General features: G+C 42.2%; 1 protein-coding gene across 1 annotated transcript in view; it reads left to right on the top strand.

Annotated features, from left to right (window-relative positions):
* LOC112263277 (small G protein signaling modulator 1) overlaps window positions 1–18,064 on the top strand; it is an 80,286-nt gene that overhangs the window by 37,926 nt on the left and 24,296 nt on the right. Inside the window, exons 4-12 of the mRNA XM_042330652.1 lie at window positions 5,195–5,357; window positions 5,692–5,844; window positions 5,958–6,025; window positions 6,175–6,320; window positions 8,172–8,309; window positions 8,679–8,803; window positions 10,742–10,809; window positions 11,071–11,234; window positions 17,337–17,466. Coding sequence (XP_042186586.1) covers window positions 5,195–5,357; window positions 5,692–5,844; window positions 5,958–6,025; window positions 6,175–6,320; window positions 8,172–8,309; window positions 8,679–8,803; window positions 10,742–10,809; window positions 11,071–11,234; window positions 17,337–17,466 — 1,155 coding nt within the window. The remainder of the gene's footprint in view (window positions 1–5,194; window positions 5,358–5,691; window positions 5,845–5,957; window positions 6,026–6,174; window positions 6,321–8,171; window positions 8,310–8,678; window positions 8,804–10,741; window positions 10,810–11,070; window positions 11,235–17,336; window positions 17,467–18,064) is intronic.

Below are 18,064 nucleotides of genomic sequence, written 5' to 3'. Positions count from 1 at the left end.
GGTCCAGCCACTCATTTCCTGTGACTGCTTCAACCACAGGGTATGTTTGACACGGTGAATATTGCTTTGGTTGCATCGTCCCCGGGTTATGTTGAGCCAAAGTATCACAAAGCCAAGTAGGTTTCACCCTCTGGAATATTGTTTTCAGTATTTGAAATTGTTTTGTAATAGCTGGAAAGACAAGGGGCATCCTATTGAGACCTCTTGAGTTTTATTACAAATGGCGCTTCTCTCTCCCCTGTAATAATAAGGAAAAGACAACAGAGATAATGAGAAAGGAAGAGAGAGAGAGTAGATACTGTATCAGTGAGTGTATGCAGAAAACTGCTCCAACATTACAATTACAAAGCTACTGAACAACTGGAAAATATGATAACTCTGATTAAATGGTTTCATTTATTATTTGCAGATCTGTGTAAACTTTAGTTGTTGCTATTTCTATACATGATAAGTTTAGTTATTCAGTGCAATAATGGACATGGTATTGTAATGATTTTCATATGGGCTATGTTATGAGGATACTGTAGAGCCGGTGGGCTAAGTTGGTATTAAAAAAAATGCATCGCAGGCTGACATTTTTTAGGAAGTCGTGGTCAGGTTTTATTATCTCAATATCAAATCGTTTTTGGTACCTTACTGTGATTGCTTTCAATTAAAATGATAAAAACAAATATACCAACATTGCTTCGTAGCAAAGAGCAGTTTCTCAAGCAAGAATTTTGGTAGGACTGTCTGGGAGTGGTCTGAGTAGAGAAGGGAAAATGGAAAACTAGCAGTTATTGGCAGAGGGGTTTGGAACTCTCTTACTTATTGGCCTATTAGGGCTGTCCCCGACCCCAAAAAATCTTGGTTGACAGTCATCTGTTCTTTTGACCAATCGATTGGTTAAAATGTTAAAAGTGAATTATTCCATATATAGATGTTTGAATAAAATCAACTATATGTAGGCTGCTTTGTCTGATGCTTTAAGCACTGCAATTATAAAATAAAGACACACAAAATACCCTAAAGAGGGAGCCAGAGCTAAATATAGCCTTACCAGAAGAAAAACAACCTGTCTCTCCTCCTCCTTCCGTTGCTACTGGCCTTAGCAGATTCTGCCATTATGCTCCTGAAGTTGCTGGTAATAGGCTACACCAGCGGTCGGCAACCTTTTGCATTTGGAGTGCCATGTTATCGTACATTTCTACACATCTGCGTGCACTTATGATTTTCAAATGCACATTTCCTTGGAACAGTTTCATTTAATTTATAATAATGTCGAAATATCTCAATCAATGTCATGTGGTTAATCAAAATTCTATCTAAATGAAAATGATACAAATGTAAAAGTATTGCCATTGCCAATATGTAATATGTCAAAATAAAAAGCCTATGTAAAGCCAACAAATAAAAACATTGCAGGTAGAAAATATCCTGATAAAAATAAATATCCTATAAATCACATTGGCTACGCATGGCCTGTCTGCAAGGAACTTGAAATATTGTATCAACTATTAACTTGGATCTGGCCTGAAGCTCACACTAGCAAACTTGGAACATTTGATAAAAATCTCTGGGCCCTGGAGTTTCCTGGAGACAGTGATCTCTGGACAGACACAGCTTTAGGCTAATTGCACAAGGGATTGTTTTCATTTTTAATTTAACTAGGCAAGTCAGTTAAGAGCTAATTCTTATTTACAATTATGGCCTACTCCAGCAGTGCTGGGCCAATTGTGCACTGCCCTATTGGACTCCCAATCACAGCCAGATGTGATATAGCCTGGATTCAGAACAAGGTACTATAGTGGCACCTCTTGCACTGACATGCAGTGCCTTAGACCGCTGCGCCACTCGGGAGCCCCATAAGAAGTAATAATAAGGGATAAGAAGTAATCAGGTGGGCCCTTTTTATGACATGTCCACTGGATCAAAGCCTGACATTTTTTCCCCTTTCATGCTGAGTGGTTATCGAAAGAGAGAGCTGGAAAGATTTTTCAAATGGGCTATGTTGTGGAGCTAGTGTCATTCTCTATAGATGTGAAAACAGACTTTGTTTACTTGCTTTTTGAGGTGAAGAAAAAATTACTTTGAGAAGCTCCACGGTGATGGTGAGTTAAGTCAATCAGAAATAGTATCAGATCCCCAAATGGGCACATTTATAGGCCTACATTTGCGCGGAGGCCAGGTAGCCTAGGCCTAGTTCTATGCGTAATCCGGTGCATGTCCGTACTCAAGATGGACAGGAGCGCTCCAAACAAAAGACGATGAAATATGAAAATAATGAAATAAACCCCAACTTTTTCCTCACAAGTGTAGCCTAGGTTGTGCGCTCTGCAAACAACGTGCCCACTTCTGCAATGACAACGGTAAGACTAATAATAATATAATTGAATTCATTAACAGAAATGTCTGTAACCCAAGCAAACGTTGTAGATGAGAACTTAAAATGATGGTGTACTAGTGATACTAATCCTCCGCAATGGACAGGTGTCTCGTGTACCATCGTTTTGCTTTTAGATATTTGCCACTGCTCGACAAAAAAAAACTTGATCGACCAAACAAGTGGACTAAATGGGGTCAACAGTATGGTCTACTCACTAATCTACCGCATGACGATGTCACCATGGACTAAAAGGGCATTATCATAGTTTTCACAATATTATTCCAACCTCATAGTGTGGAAATGATATATAAAACATTAGGGAAATCACGTTTTTGACTGCACTTGTCCTTTAACATGTATTTTTGTAGTCCTAAAAAAGACACATTTATCCTGTTGTAATCTAGTTAGAGAGAGAGAGAGAGAGAGAGAGAGAGAGAGAGAGCCCTCCACTGCTCTCTCAGTCCCAGTGCTGAAGCTCTCCATCAGCATGGGGTTTCCATGACAACCATGGCCTTCCCCATCTGAGCAGAACAACAGGATTAGTCCTGAGAGAGAGCTCAAATGTCAACACCGCTCAAGGCATGCCACATAGGCCTTATAGGAAGATGTGTGTCTCTGTACTGTATGGATGTGTGTGTCTGTGCACTTGTATTTGCTGCAAAGCTCACGTTTATGGATAACCTGACAAAAATGATTGGCTTCTTTGAGCCACTCATAAGAGCCCCAAGCCGCAAAGCTTTGTCTGTAGTGTCTATCATGCGGCTGAGTCATAATTACACAGAAGTTACCCACTAGGCACGAACTGGTTGAATCAACACTGTTTCAACGTAATTTGTCATCCTATTGTGAAGTGGAATCTACATGGAAAATTTTGATTTAAAAAAACAAACTTGTAACCAAAATTCTACATAGACAAACCTTGTTGAAAATATGCTGAATTTGTACCTTTAAAACAACATCAGATCTTCAACGGTTAAATCCACTATCAGAAAAAATAAATAATTGGGCAGCACTTCCTACTGGAGCATTGACCTATCTACAGCAGACTTTTGGTCTCCCATCCAGAGTTTTAACCACACCCAGTTTAGCTATGCCATCTGTCACTGACTATTACCAATGTGCTATCGTGAGAATGATTGTTGAGAGATCTCCACTGAAAAACTCAATAGATTCACTGTTGCTATCGAAGTCATTCCAAAGGGTAGGTTTAACAGAGCAAATTAAATGTGACAATAGTTTATCACCCAAAACATCAATGACGCTATTTAGGCCTGTATAGCATTTGTAAAGTCATCAACAGTTATTGTTTTGAATTCAACAAAAAAATAGACAATACAATTTGGCCAAGGCAATGTTCCCTAGCGCAGTAGCCCGAGACTGCCGCGCAGCTACCCTGGACTGCCAGTGCAGAAATATCAGCCCACAGAGAGATTGAACTTTCTAGAGCAGTGGTCACCAACCGGTTGATCGTGATCCAAGGCGTTCCTAGTTGACTGCCAAACATTTCTGTTAAAAACCCAACGATAAAGCCCTGTGTTCCTATTATTATTTTTTTATTCGTCTCGGGCTGTTGGGCAGGTAGGCGAACTGTTGCGATTTTGAACCATTTCATGTGTCTGAAGGTACAAGCTCTGCCTTCACGGCGGGCCCAGAGAGCAAATCAAGTGCACTATAGGCCTACCGCTAGCCAATCGGATGGCTCAGATGGCCGTGTACGCAGTAAGGTAGCGGGTATAAAAGAAAGCTACAGCAAAGTTGATAGTGTGTGATCTCAAAACGTTTAAAACCATGACTAGAGAGAGGCTGTCAACGAATACAACAAAGAGATGCTGTTTAAAATCTTACTCAGCACTGTCAACACTTTGTATTCAACACTTTTATAAGCCATAAAATGCGCTTTCTTCCTATTTCTTTGAAAAGCAAGTCAGGTAAATATTATTTTTTTGTCTTAAAGGGGCAGTTCTGTATTTTGAGACTTGCTTGAATAAGCTAAGTAGCGAATAGGCAGAGGGTAGCATTATTTGTCTGATTCTCTGTAATAATGGCATGGGAATAATTATGCATTTTATTTTGTCTGAAGGACAAGTGGATAAACAGGTTAATGTTTTCTCAAAAGTCTCATGGATTGTAGGCCTACATTGAACAACACACATTGGCTGCTACTGTAGGCTGAATGTTAGAACAGCTATTTCCATGTTAAAATGTTATGGGATGCGATTTTCTTCATTGATTTTGATGGTAGGCCACTCGGGTAGGCCTACATTATGATCAAATAGCTACAGTAGCCTACTTGGCCACTGTTAAAACTGTAACTTAAAGTGGCTACAGCCTCAGTGTTCACAGTAAACGCACGCTGGAAGAATCACAGAATTTTCAAAACGATCAGCAGACCTGAAATTTGCTCAGAGCTAAAAATAAAATTAAAATGAGTGGGAATATTTGCCCTAGGGTTTCAACCTCTGATTTCAAATGTAATGATATTTAGTGATATTGAATTGTCGAAACAACCATAAATCAACATTTGAAGGAGATTTATCTTCTGCTTGGATAACTCCGTCTGTGCCACTGACTTAGTCTGGCTTTAAGTCCAGTTTGTCTACAACCAAACACAATTCAATATCACTTATTACAATAAATATCCTATTAACTTGTCGACAAGTTAACAAATAATTACAAGTAAAGGAAAATGCAGAACGTAACCTTGTCATCATGATGAATACTTTCAGTGAACTCTCTTGTGGTGTTTCCCATCAATCTTTAGAAGTTACTATTATTTGTGTGTGTGTGTGTGTGTGTGTGTGTGTGGTGTGTGTGTGTGTGTGTACACAGCTGCGGTGGAGGCTTGCGTTCTACATGGGCTTAAGCGGCGAGCGGCGGGATTCCTGCGTAGCAATAAAATAGCAGCGCTCTTCATGAAGGTGGGGAAGAGCTTCACCCCGGCAGAGGAGCTGTGCAGGAAGGCTCAGGAGCTGGAACAGATCATCGAGAGCAAGTGAGAACACACACACACACCATATCCACATACACACACACATATCCACATACACACACACACACACACACACACACACACACACACACACACACACCATATCCACACACACAAACACACACACCATATCCACACACACACACCACCGGATCCCTGTACAGACAGACTGTAGCACTCAAAATCAAAGAGCTGTTACTGTATAGTACTTCTAACAAGTCCTCGTCACGATTTCTGTCATACGGCATCTACTCACACATATTTATAGTTTACTGATGCAACGAAGGTGTAACATACTGTAATACAAAGGAAACTGCTGGGTTCCTCCTTCCCTCAGGCGGAACCAAAGCATGCCCAACCAGGACAGCGTACGGAGACTACCCAGGCTGTCGAGCCTCAGCCCGCAGGTGGTCAGAAACCTGTGGATCCGCACGGCCCTCTTCGAGAAGGTGCTGGACAAGATCGTGCTCTACCTCGTGGAGAACAGCAGGTGAGTCATATTGGGGGAGGGGGGTGGGTGGAAATGGCATGGTCACCTGCAAGGAGGAGGAAATTAAAATGCAGAAATTCATGGCTCACCTCCATCACATCTTTATGTTCCAGTAAATTCTACGAAAAAGAGGCCATTCTGATGGATCCGGTGGACGGACCCATTCTGGCCTCTTTGTTAGGTAACATTGTTAAGCTTTTACTCACATGCATCTCATCTCAGACATTATATCAGTGTAGGGAAGGGGATTCTACTCACACAGGACACCAATTGATGTAAGGGATTCTCCTCACGCACATCTTTTCATGCCATTGTTCTGTACTCTGGCAGTGGGGCCCTGTGCCTTGGAGTACACGAAGATGAAAACAGCGGACCACTTCTGGACAGACCCCTCAGCAGACGAGCTGGTCCAGAGACACCGCATCCACAGTGGTCACTGCAGACAGGAATCCCCCACCAAGAGGCCGGCCCTTTGTGTAAGGTTCCTGGGAAGAGTAGGGGTCTGAATCTCATCCAACAAGTCTACCAAACTCCCCCAAATAGGATTGTCCATGAGCACATTATCCCATATACGTCGCTTTATTGATTATTTCACAACTTTGTTTGGCTGACACTGCACATAATTAGCTCAGTTATCAGTGACCAATCCTGTCATTGAAGCCAACCTCAGCTTCTCTCTTTCAGTAGAAGAAAGACCTGCTGTTGTCAATGCATTAAGGAGCACAGTGCGTCCCGTGAGAGAGGACAAGAGTGTATTTTCATATTGTCAATGACCCCTGCAACTAGAAACATCTCGCCACATATCCCTCTCCCATGCCACGTTGACAATTGAGAGTTGCTTATTGCAGCATTGTATCCTTTTTTACCCCAGAGGCAAATGTAATGGGCGTTGTCAACACAAACAAAGTGGCGAGATGGTTTCCCATTTAGTTTTTCTTCAAGCAAGCAAATGCAAGTGTAGCAACCTGACTCAAACACAGGGCTTAAAAGGGTTCTTACAGAGCTGAATAAGTTGAATCATCGCTAATTCATTTTTGTGGTAAATAGTATCAAACAAACTAAATGCGCTAAATGAACAATATTTTTTACATTTAACTAGGCAAGTCATTTAAGAACAAATTCTCATTTACAATGACAGCCTAGAAACAGTGGGTTAAGCTGCCTTGTTCAGGGGCAGAATGACAGATTTGACCTTGTCAACTCGGGGATTCGATCTAGCAACCTTTCGGTTACTGGCCCAACGCTCTAATCACTAGGCTACCTGCCGCCCCAATATGGCACAATACATACATTTCGTACCATTGATGTGTAGGGTGTCCAATCAAAAATGCATATTTTAACCAATGGATAAAATTATATATTAATTGTGTAGATAATTCTCTGAGAAAATGAATGGTCCAAACCTCATGTCTCTATCATATCCCGTTCAAAAGGTATCTGAGTTTTTACCCGTGTAGGATGGTCAAAATTAGGGTGACTAAGTTAGAGGCCAGAGGAAAAAAGTTTTAAAACATCTGTAAAATAGCATCCCGTCAGCAAGGCTGGATGCTGTGCGAGAATTAAGACTACCTGTGAGGCTCACCATTGAACTCGTCATCTTTCTTCTCAAATCCAGAGGATATAAAAAAATGTAGAGTTAAGTTAGATATCAATTTTGAGATATTAAATGCAGCATTTTCATGTTTGACTATACGCTGTTCATATTAAAGGGATACTTTGGGATTTTGGCAATGAGGCAGATGAACTCGTGGACACCGTATTTATGTCTGTATGCAGTTTGAAGGAAGTTGCTAACTAGCGTTAGTGCAATGCGCTAATGCTAGTTAGCGTAGGCTCGCAAAACTACCTCCAACTTCCTTAATACTGGCCATAAAAATGGTATTCATGAGTTCATCTGACTCTGGGGAAGTAGATAAATGGCCTCCTTGCCTTAATTCTAAAGTATCGAATTAATGTGAAGTTCCTGTTCCTTTTCACAAAAACAAGCGTATCTCTGTGAAATGTCAGCAGAGCACTGAGCGTACCAAAAGCTTTTAATTTCCAAAGCCTTTTACACTTAATTCATGCTAATTTTGCTATTTGTGACCCACGGAAACAACTTGGAAGATGACGACAAAATGAAAAATTCTAAAAAGTTTCGCTGCAACCCTCTGTCAACAGACATCGGTGCTTATTAACGGATGTATTAGATTACGAATATATAAGGAAGTGAAATGTCATCACCAAATCACGTTTTCACCTACAAACTAATTTGCCAATATAGGGAAGCTGGATGATTGGATGGAGTGGAATGGGGGTAAAAACATACACATTGTCTGCGTTTCCAGATCCAGAAGAGACATTCAAGTAGCAGCATTGATGAGCGGCCTTACCCCTCGCCCTCAGCCCGGGACTATGTGGAGTCACTGCACCAAAACAACAGAGCCACCCTGCTGTTTGGAAAGAACAACGTGCTGGTGCAGCCGGTAAACATTTCATCCTTCTCCCATCTCTAGGAGTGTTCTACGTACTGTACAAATAAGAAATGATCATCTCTAGATATGCTCAGAGCCATATAAAGTATGTAGAGAGATTGGTCATATTGTCGTTGCTTTGGAAGATGATCTGTCAGTGCCCAGACTCCTCCATATTTATGATAGCTTTCAGAAACTCAAATATTCAGTGAAAGCGAATACTCCCGTTGTTAACACCACAAAACAGTACACCCATTTGGAGACACATTTCTAATGCCAATCTGTAACAAAAAGTGTTAAACTGTGAAAGTGTCAAACATTTCTTCATTAGTTCACTATAGAAAACAGATCGTCAAACTAATATCCTTCTTGCTGTTACAGAGGGATGACATGGAGGCTATCCCAGGATACCTTTCTCTCCACCAGACCGCCGACATCATGACGCTGAAGTGGACGCCCAATCAGCTGATGAACGGCTCTGTGGGAGACCTGGACTATGAGCACAGGTGTGGAGAGCAATTCACTAACGATCATGTCTCTTATTTATGTACGTCAAGATGGCACAACAGAGCGATGACATGCACCACCTGTGTGTTGTATTTATTGTCTACAATTGGTGCAGCAGCTCAGTGTCACTAAATCATGCAGCGTGTCTGTCTGAGTGAGACTCAGGAGGGCTCTCTGTCCTGGGGTCAACTCTGGAGAGGGGGATATAATGAGGGTTGCTTTCAGGGGCAGTAGGGGAACGGTTTTGATGGGGAAATGTTCATGCATATTTCAAATCAACCAGTCATATTATTTTAGTGACTGTGGTTCTTAGGCCGTAATGTTTGTGGCTGTATTAGCCTTTTCACACGTGAGTTCCAAAATCTCTTAATGGTCGCCCCCAAGGCGCAAGTTTTTTTTTTTTTTATGCGGGTGATGTCAGAATGCACTCACTGTTCCAAAATGTGATTGTTATGCCACATGACAGTTAACCCACGCTGCCCTCCAACCAAGGCCCGCTGCCTGCCAATTATCTATAGGCGATGTTTCAACTTGTCAATTATATTTTAACAAGTTTTATTTTCTAACAACAATTTGAATTGAGGTGTGTTCCGCCTCCTCATTAATTCACATAGACGTAGCCCATTTCGCTGTTGTGGACAATTTACGTTTGAGGCATTACTGAGCTAGACAAACTCTTTTGACGAGAGCCCAAGCACAAACTTTTTCCTCCCTGGCACATTTTCCATCTGGCGCCCGCATTGCCTTCACTACTAATAATATGTGTGTGGATATGTGTGTGTTCCTATCAAAGTTAAGCGCCTTATTACGTTATCTTTATAGTTTATGTATATCGTGTTGTCGTTTCTACTGTAGCACACTGTATGTATGGAGCATAATGTATTTACTGTTTTATTCACGTTTTCAAGTACTGGTGACAAATCATGCATTCCGATTCTTGCATAGATTGTAATGGACACATATGATGTCTGTAAAATACTTTTTGGAAGGTTGTACTGATTATGATGAGCTTATGCTAAGCTAATTTCCAGCTATGTGTAGCTCCATATTTGTTGACATGCAATGTATTCTGGTTGTCACGTAAACGTCTGTCAGACCAAAGATGTTATAACAAAACGAAGTGAAAGGATGGTTCATTCGTCTTTCGAGTAAAGTGAATGACGGAAGTGAATGATGGTAGACGACACCCCCCCTTCAACATGCATACTGTAAACAGACCCAACTCATCTTGTAACCTCTTTTTTTTTTTTTTTTTTTTTTACGAATATGGCGGTGTGCACAAACGACGCATCGTCGGATAACTTTCGATTTTGAATCAATTATTTAGATCACTGGTGAGGTCACCCGCGATGTGATGAATTGTAAATAGTTATTGCTATTAGCTAATTCATATAATGTAGCCTACATTTTCCAGTTTGGATGAGAATTGTGTGGTACTGTTGCTACTGCTATGAATGTCTGAACATTGCATCCAAAAATAAACTGCTCACATTGAGGACATAACATTGTAAAGACTGTGCTTGTGCAAAATGTTTCTGTGAAAAAACAGTGTGGCCAGCGCAAACGCTGACTGTTGCGTCAATCGTAACTAGACATTCTAAAGAAGTGTTCTTAATCACAACGGTTTGAGCGTACGCTGCAGGGACCACTGTAGAATGATCACACCTGTATGTTCGTACGTGTCAAAGCGTTAAAGAACATGTAAAACACGCATCTGGTTCTTAGCCCCCCATTCTCAATGTACAATATAATACCCCTCACTCCACTTACTTATGCAAAATACTGAACCCCAACTTAAATCGTTTCTACATTCAGAGTTCTACAGACACCAAGAGTAATACAATACACATATCCCATTGGCCAACTTTGTTGTTCAGCTCATTGTTGCTAGGTGAGTGATGTCTCAATAACCCCAGCTTTGATTCCATCTCTTTCAGTGTGTACTGGGATTACGCTATGACCATCCGTCTGGAGGAAATAGTTTATTTGCACTGTCATCAGCAGGGTAGGTTCACCAGCAGAGGCTAGTGGAGGTAAACATTCAGAGGACAGGCTCATTGTAATGTCTGGAATGTAATTGGTGTGTCTTTTATGGAGCTAGTCTGCTAGCTACTGATATCAACAGCTAGTTCTGGTTTGTTTATAAAGTTGTTCATATCCTTACAATGGATAATCCATTTGCACATTTTCTTCATAATGATTTTCCCATAAAAACTGCAATAATAGGTTTAAAAGGTCCATAAAAGGTATAATATTGTCTCTGCAGTGGACAGCGGGGGCACGGTTGTGCTGGTGAGCCAGGACGGCATCCAGAGACCCCCGCTGCGCTTCCCTAGAGGGGGGCATCTGCTCCAGTTCCTCTCCTGCCTGGAGAATGGCCTCTTGCCCCATGGCCAGCTGGATCCTCCGCTCTGGTCCCAGAGAGGAAAGGTCAGCCCTGGATGTCTACTCACAAGGGACTATTTGAGGGGTGACACATGGGGGGATGCTCTGTTTAGTCATCCAACAGTTCAATACAACCATGTGAATGGGGGGTCCCTGACAGAGCTAAATATTATTTAATTGAATTATTCGATTTTGGGGGGGGGCAAATATTGGGTTATTTTGGAACATGCACATCAATGATATGTATATGTACTGTATATACACTTGACTGATAGGGGGGCGCACTATTGAAGCCACCGTGACTCCATTTTTGCACTCTTCCACTATTATAAAATATATTTTTAAAGCTATAGAAATGCATTTCTTAATGTCTACATTAGTTTTTACAACGTTTACTCTATTACAGACACCTTAATGTATTCTTTTAAATTATATTATGTGAACTAAACATACAAATGTAAATATATTTTTCAAAAATCCTTAATGTTACTTTCCTCACTAAAACAAAAAAATACATAAATACATGTAATTTTGTCAGTTAAACATTGAATTGAAATATTGTAGAATTCCATTCATTCCTATGGAGGACTGCTCCTACTGGGGAGTACCAATATGGCTGAATGCTCCACTGGGGAGTACCAATATGGCTGAATGCTCCTACTGGGGAGTACCAATATGGCTGAATGCTCCTACTGGGGAGTACCAATATGGCTGAATGTGCCTACTGGGGAGTACCAATATGGCTGAATGCGCCTACTGGGGAGTACCAATATGGCTGAATGCGCCTACTGGGGAGTACCAATATGGCTGAATGCTCCTACTGGGGAGTACCAATATGGCTGACCGGTGGCTTCAAAGCCTCTCAATGGCCAATACATAGTGTCAGCAAACCAGGGTTAAAACACCCCTTGCATAGATGTCAAATTTTTGCTGCTTTAAAATTAAATGTAAAAAGGGATACAATTTGATGTTTTTCCATCAGATCTACACAACCTGATCCACATGTTCAAAGTGACAGAAAAAGGTTTTCCTCTAGCTTTTTCCCTGTGCTTATTTATTTTGATCCTGACAAACTCCTGATGTCCCTACCAGTGAGAAGCGTACCTACAGTGGGGAGAACAAGTATTTGATACACTGCCGATTGTGCAGGTTTTCCTACTTACAAAGCAGGTAGAGGTCTGTAATTTTTATCATAGGTACAACTGTGAGTTGACGGAATCTAAAACAAAAATCCAGAAAATCACATTGTATGATTTCTAAGTAATTAATTTGCATTTTATTGCATGACATAAGTATTTGATTACCTACCAACCAGTAAGAATTCCGGCTTTCATAGACCTGTTAGTTTTTCTTTAAGAAGCCCCCCTGTTCTCCACTCATTACCTGTATTAACTGCACCTGTTTGAACACATTACCTGTATAAAAGACACCTGTCCACACACTCAATCAAACAGACTCCAACCTCTCCACAATGGCCAAGACCAGAGAGCTGTGTAAGGACATCAGGGATAAAATTGTAGTCCTGCACAAGGCTGGGATGGGCTACAGGACAATAGGCAAGCAGCTTGGTGAAAAGGCTGTTGGCGCAATTATTAGAAAATGGAAGAAGTTCAAGATGACGGTCAATCACCCTCGGTCTGGGGCTCCATGCAAGATCTCACCTCGTGGCATCAATGATCATGAGGAAGGTGAGTGATCAGCCCAGAACTACACAGCAGGACCTGGTCAATGACCTGAAGAGAGCTGGGACCACAGTCTCAAAGAAAACCATTAGTAACACACTACGCCATCATGGATTAAAATCCTGCAGCGCACGCCAGGTCCCAGCGCATGTCCAGGCCTGTCTGAAGTTTGCCAATGACCATCTGAATGATCCAGAGGAGGAATGGGAGAAGGTCATGTGGTCTGATGAGACAAAAATAGAGCCTTTTGGTCTAAACTCCACTCGCCATGTTTGGAGGAAGAAGGATGAGTACAACCCCAAGAACACCATCCCAACCGCGAAGCATGGAGGTGGAAACATCATTCTTTGGGGATGCTTTTCGGCAAAGAGGACAGGACAACTGCACCGTATTGAGGGGAGGATGGATGGGGCCATGTATCGCGAGATCTTGGCCAACTACCTCCTTCCCTCAGTAAGAGCATTGAAGATGGGTCGTGGCTGGGTCTTCTAGCATGACAACGACCTGAAACACACAGCCAGGGCAACTAAGGAGTGCCTCCGTAAGAAGCATCTCAAGGTCCTGGAGAGGCCTAGCCAGTCTCCAGACCGGAACCCAATAGAAAATCTTTGGAGGGAGCTGAAAGTCCGTATTGCCCAGCGACAGCCCCAAAACCTGAAGGATCTGGAGAAGGTCTGTATGGAGGAGTGGGCCAAAATCCCTGCTGCAGTGTGTGCAAACCTGGTCAAGAACTACAGGAAACATATTATCTCTGTAATTATAAACAAAGGTTTCTGTACCAAATATTAAGTTCTGCTTTTCTGATGTTTCAAATACTTATGTCATGCAATAAAATGCAAATTAATTACTTGTTCTCCCCACTGTATAACAAGATGCTACCACCACAGTCCTTAAAAATATACACTGTGATGTGTTTTATTGGATTTTTCCTTAACCTCCATCTTTTACGTTAAGCCAAAAGGTTCATTTATTTGCCATGATGTCTTCCAGTATTACTTAAGGGCCCTTTTGCAAACATAATGGATGACTTGAAATATATATTTTTAACACAGGCTTCCTTCTTTTCACTTCGTAAAAAAATCCAGTAATGTGAAGTGAATGCAATGTTGTTGATCCCTTTTATATTTTCAAGTATTGTGGGGGCAGCATCATGTTTTGGGTATGCTTGTCACCAGCAGGGGCTGGGGAGTTTGTCAGGATCAAAATAATGTGAAAGGAGCAAAGCCTAGGTTTAAAGCTAGATTAAAACTTGCCCCAGTCTCCTGAATACACAACCATGGGATATAATTACATTTTTCAGCAGGACAATTCCCCCCTCAAATTATGCCAAAGAAACCAGAAATGGCTTTCCAAGAGGTGTTGAGTGTTCCTGAGGGGTCCAGTCTCAGTCCTGACATTTTATCTTCTTGAAAATCCAAGACAAATTTTGAATATTGCTGTCCATTAATGATTCCCAACCGAATTTACCGATATTGAGGAATTTTTACAAAAACAGTGCATCTGGAAAGTACTCAGACCCGTTGATTTCCACATGTTATGTTACAGCCTAATTCTAAAATTGATTAAATAGTTTCCCCCCCCCCTCAATCTACACACCCCCTTACCCCATAATGACAAAGCAGCCTTCAGACACTTTACTCAGTGCTTTGTCGAAACAACTTTGGCAGCGATTACAGCCTTGAGTCTTCTTGGGTATGACGCTACAAGCTTGGCACACCTGTATTTGCGTAGTTTCTACCATTCTTCTCTGCAGATCCTCTCCAACTCTGTCAGGTTGGATGGGGAGCGTCACTGCACAGATATTTTCAGATCTCTCCAGAGATGTTTGATCGGGTTCAAGTCTGGGCTCTGGCTGGGCCACTCAAGGACATTCAGAGACTTGTCCTGAAACCACTACTGCTTTTTCTAGGCTGTGTACTTAGGATCAATGTCCTTTTGGAAGGTGAACCTTTGCCCCAGTCCAAGGTCCTGAGCACTCTGGAGCAGGTTTTCATCAAGGATCTCTCTGTACATTGCTGCGTTCAACTTTCCCTCGATCCTGACTAGTCTCCCAGTCCCTGCTGCTGAAAAACATTGCCACAGCATGATGCTGCCACCACCATGCTTTACTGTAGGGATGGTGCCAGGTTTCCTCCAGATGTGACACTTGGCATTTAGGCCAAAGAGTTCAATCTTGGTTTCATCAGACCAGAGAATCTTGTTTCTAATAGTCAGAGTCCTTTAGGTGCCTTTTGGCAAACTCCAAGTGGGCTGTCATGTGCCTTTTACCGAGGAGTAGCCATTCCATCTGGCCACTCTACCATAAAGGACTGATTTGGTGGGGTTCTGCAGAGATGGTTGCCCCTCTGGAAGGTTCTCCCATCTCCACAGAGGAACTCTCTGGAGCTCTGTCAGAGTGACCATTAGCTTCTTGGTCACCTCCCTGACCAAGGCCCTTCTCCCCTGATTGCTCAGTTTGGCCGGGCGGCCATCTCTAGGAAGAGTCTTGGTGGTTCCAAATGTTTCCATTTAAGAATGCTGCAGACAATCCTGTCTCAGAGCTCTACGGACCATTCCTTCGACCTCATGGATTGGTTTTTGCTCTGACTTGCACTGTCAACTGTGGGACCTTATATAGACGTGTGTGTCTTTTGAAATCATGTCCAATCAATGGAATCAAGTTGTAGAAACATCTCAAGGATGATCTATGGAAACTGGATGCACCTGAGCTCAATTTTGAGTCTCATAGGAAAAGGTCTGAATACTTTTATTTTTAATAAATTTGAAAACATTTCTAGAAGTATTGTGTGTAGATTGAGGAGTAAAAAAATATATTTCATCCATTTTAGAATAAGGCTGTAACGTACAAAGTGTGGAAAATGGGGTCTAAATACTTTCCCAATGCACTGTACACGACATGACCAAAGGTATGTGGACACCTGCTTGTTGAACGTCTCATTCCAAAATCATGGACATTAATATGGAGTTGGTCCCCTTTTTTGCTGCCATAGCAGCCTCCACTCTTCTGGGAAGTCTTTCCACTAGATGTTGGAACATTGCTGCAGGGACTTGCTTCCATTCAGCCACAAGCATTAGTGAGGCCGGGCACTGATGTTGGGTGATTAGGCCTGGCTCGCAGTCGGCGTTCCAATTCATCTCAAAGGTGTTTGATTGGGCTGAGGTTAGGGCTCTGTGCAGGCCAGTCAAGCTTTTCCACACCGATCTTGACAAACCATTTCTGTACGGACCTCGCTTTGTGCACGGGGGCATTGTCATGCTGAAACAGGAAAGGGCCTTCCCCAAACTGTTGGCACAAAGTTGGAAGCACAGAATCGTATAGAATGTCATTGTATCCCGTAGCGTTAAGATTTCCCTTCACTGGAACTAAGGGACTTAGCCCAAACCATGAAAAACAGCCCCAGACCATCATTCCTCCTCCACCAAACTTTACAGATGGCACTATGCATTGGAGCAGGTTCTCCTGGCATCCGCCAAATCAATTGCCAGACGATGAAGTGTGATTCATCACTCCAGAGAACTCGTTTCCACTGCTCCAGAGTCCAATGGCGGCGAGCTTCATACCACTCCAGCCGTCACTTGGCATTGTGCATGGTGATCTTAGGTTTGTTTGCTGCTGATCGGCCATGGAAACCCATTTCATTAAGTTCCTGAACAGTTGTGATGCTGCCGTTCTGTGAGCTTGTGTGGCCTACCACTTTGCGGCTGAGCCGTTATCGCTCCTAGATGTTTCCACTTCACAATAACAGCACTTACAGTTGACCGGGGCAGCTCTAGCAGGGCAGAAATTTGGAAATTTTTGGAAAGGTGCATCCTATGACATTGCCATGTTGAAAGTCATTGAGCTCCTAAAAATAAAAAAGTAATTGAGCTCTTCAGTAAGGGCATTCTACTGTCAATGTTTGTTTATGTAGATTCCATGGCAGTGTGCTAACTGGTGTGGCTGAAATTGCCTCGTCACTCACATACTTTTGTATATATAGAGTATGTTTCCTTAAGAGTTGTACAGAGTAGAATAGTATTCAAATTGAATTGCTTCCTAAGCTGCTTCCAACAAGTATTTACTCTTGGTGTGATTTTTTTATTTTATTTAGAAAGTGTTCTATACTTTTTCTATTACTTTGAAAATGTGGAGCAGGTTGTTTAAATCTGTAGGGGGAAAAATCTAATTGAATGCCTTTTTTGACAATTGGGAAAGGAGTTTGTAGACTTTCACTAGGCACTGTATGTGTTAGACTTTAAAGACTACATCATGTTTACTGAGCAAAATAAATGATCAAAACTAACCACACATGGCTGCTTTAAGACAGACCTTATTAAATATGGCTTGTATAGGCAGTCCTCCTGTTTGGTGAACGTGTGGATGTTTAAGAAATCTAGGTACAGATTTAGCTACAGTTTACCACCTTCTAACAATGTTTTTCTTGGCATTTATTGTATGTACTATTCACCTAATTTCTGATTACAGGGGAAGGTGTTCCCTAAACTGAGAAACAAGTGTTCACAGGGCTCCTCGGACTCAGTGTCCGATAAGGAGGAGGATGAGGCCACAGACTATGTCTTCCGCATCCTGTTCCCCAACAGCCAATCAGAGTTTGGTAAGTGACTTTGACCCCTCCTCCAGAGCACTGGTAATATCCTGGTTTTCATTTGCTCCATGACACCTATTATCCGAGTGTTAACTTCAGGTGGCCCCGGAGTGATGTTTTTTGTTTATTTTTGTTATCCAACTGTCCTCATTGTCCGTTCCAGTGACTATAACACACCCTCCCCGTGTTTCCCCGGGGGCTCCTCTCCTGTCCCGCTCCTTCTCCCTCCATCTGAGAGGACAGCCCCCGACCAAAGGGATCTTGGTGGTCCCAAAGCGCTCCTGCAGCTATCCCAGAGATCACTCCTCAACCACCACAGGGAACAGCTGTAATGTTGCCACACCTCAGCTCCTCCATCTTTCTGTCTGTCCATCTCCTTTGCTTCAATCACCACCTCGCACTCCGTCTCCTCTCTGCAAACCTTACAAATGAGTCCCCTAATCATGCACTCTCTGTCCCCTTTCCTTAACCTCAGTCCCTCTTGGACAACAGGTGGCTGACCACGGGTCTTCCAATCGAAAAATCAAAACATTATGTCAAGGTGCATAGTGGTTTAGAGTAGTAGCAAAAGAGCAAATGTTGAAATTGACATGTTAAAGGCTGAATC

The sequence above is a fragment of the Oncorhynchus tshawytscha genome, linkage group LG12, assembly GCF_018296145.1.
Source record: "Oncorhynchus tshawytscha isolate Ot180627B linkage group LG12, Otsh_v2.0, whole genome shotgun sequence".
NCBI classification, from domain to species: domain Eukaryota; kingdom Metazoa; phylum Chordata; class Actinopteri; order Salmoniformes; family Salmonidae; genus Oncorhynchus; species Oncorhynchus tshawytscha.
Note: the sequence above shows the minus strand (reverse complement) of the source record. Positions and strands in the feature narration are given on the sequence as shown.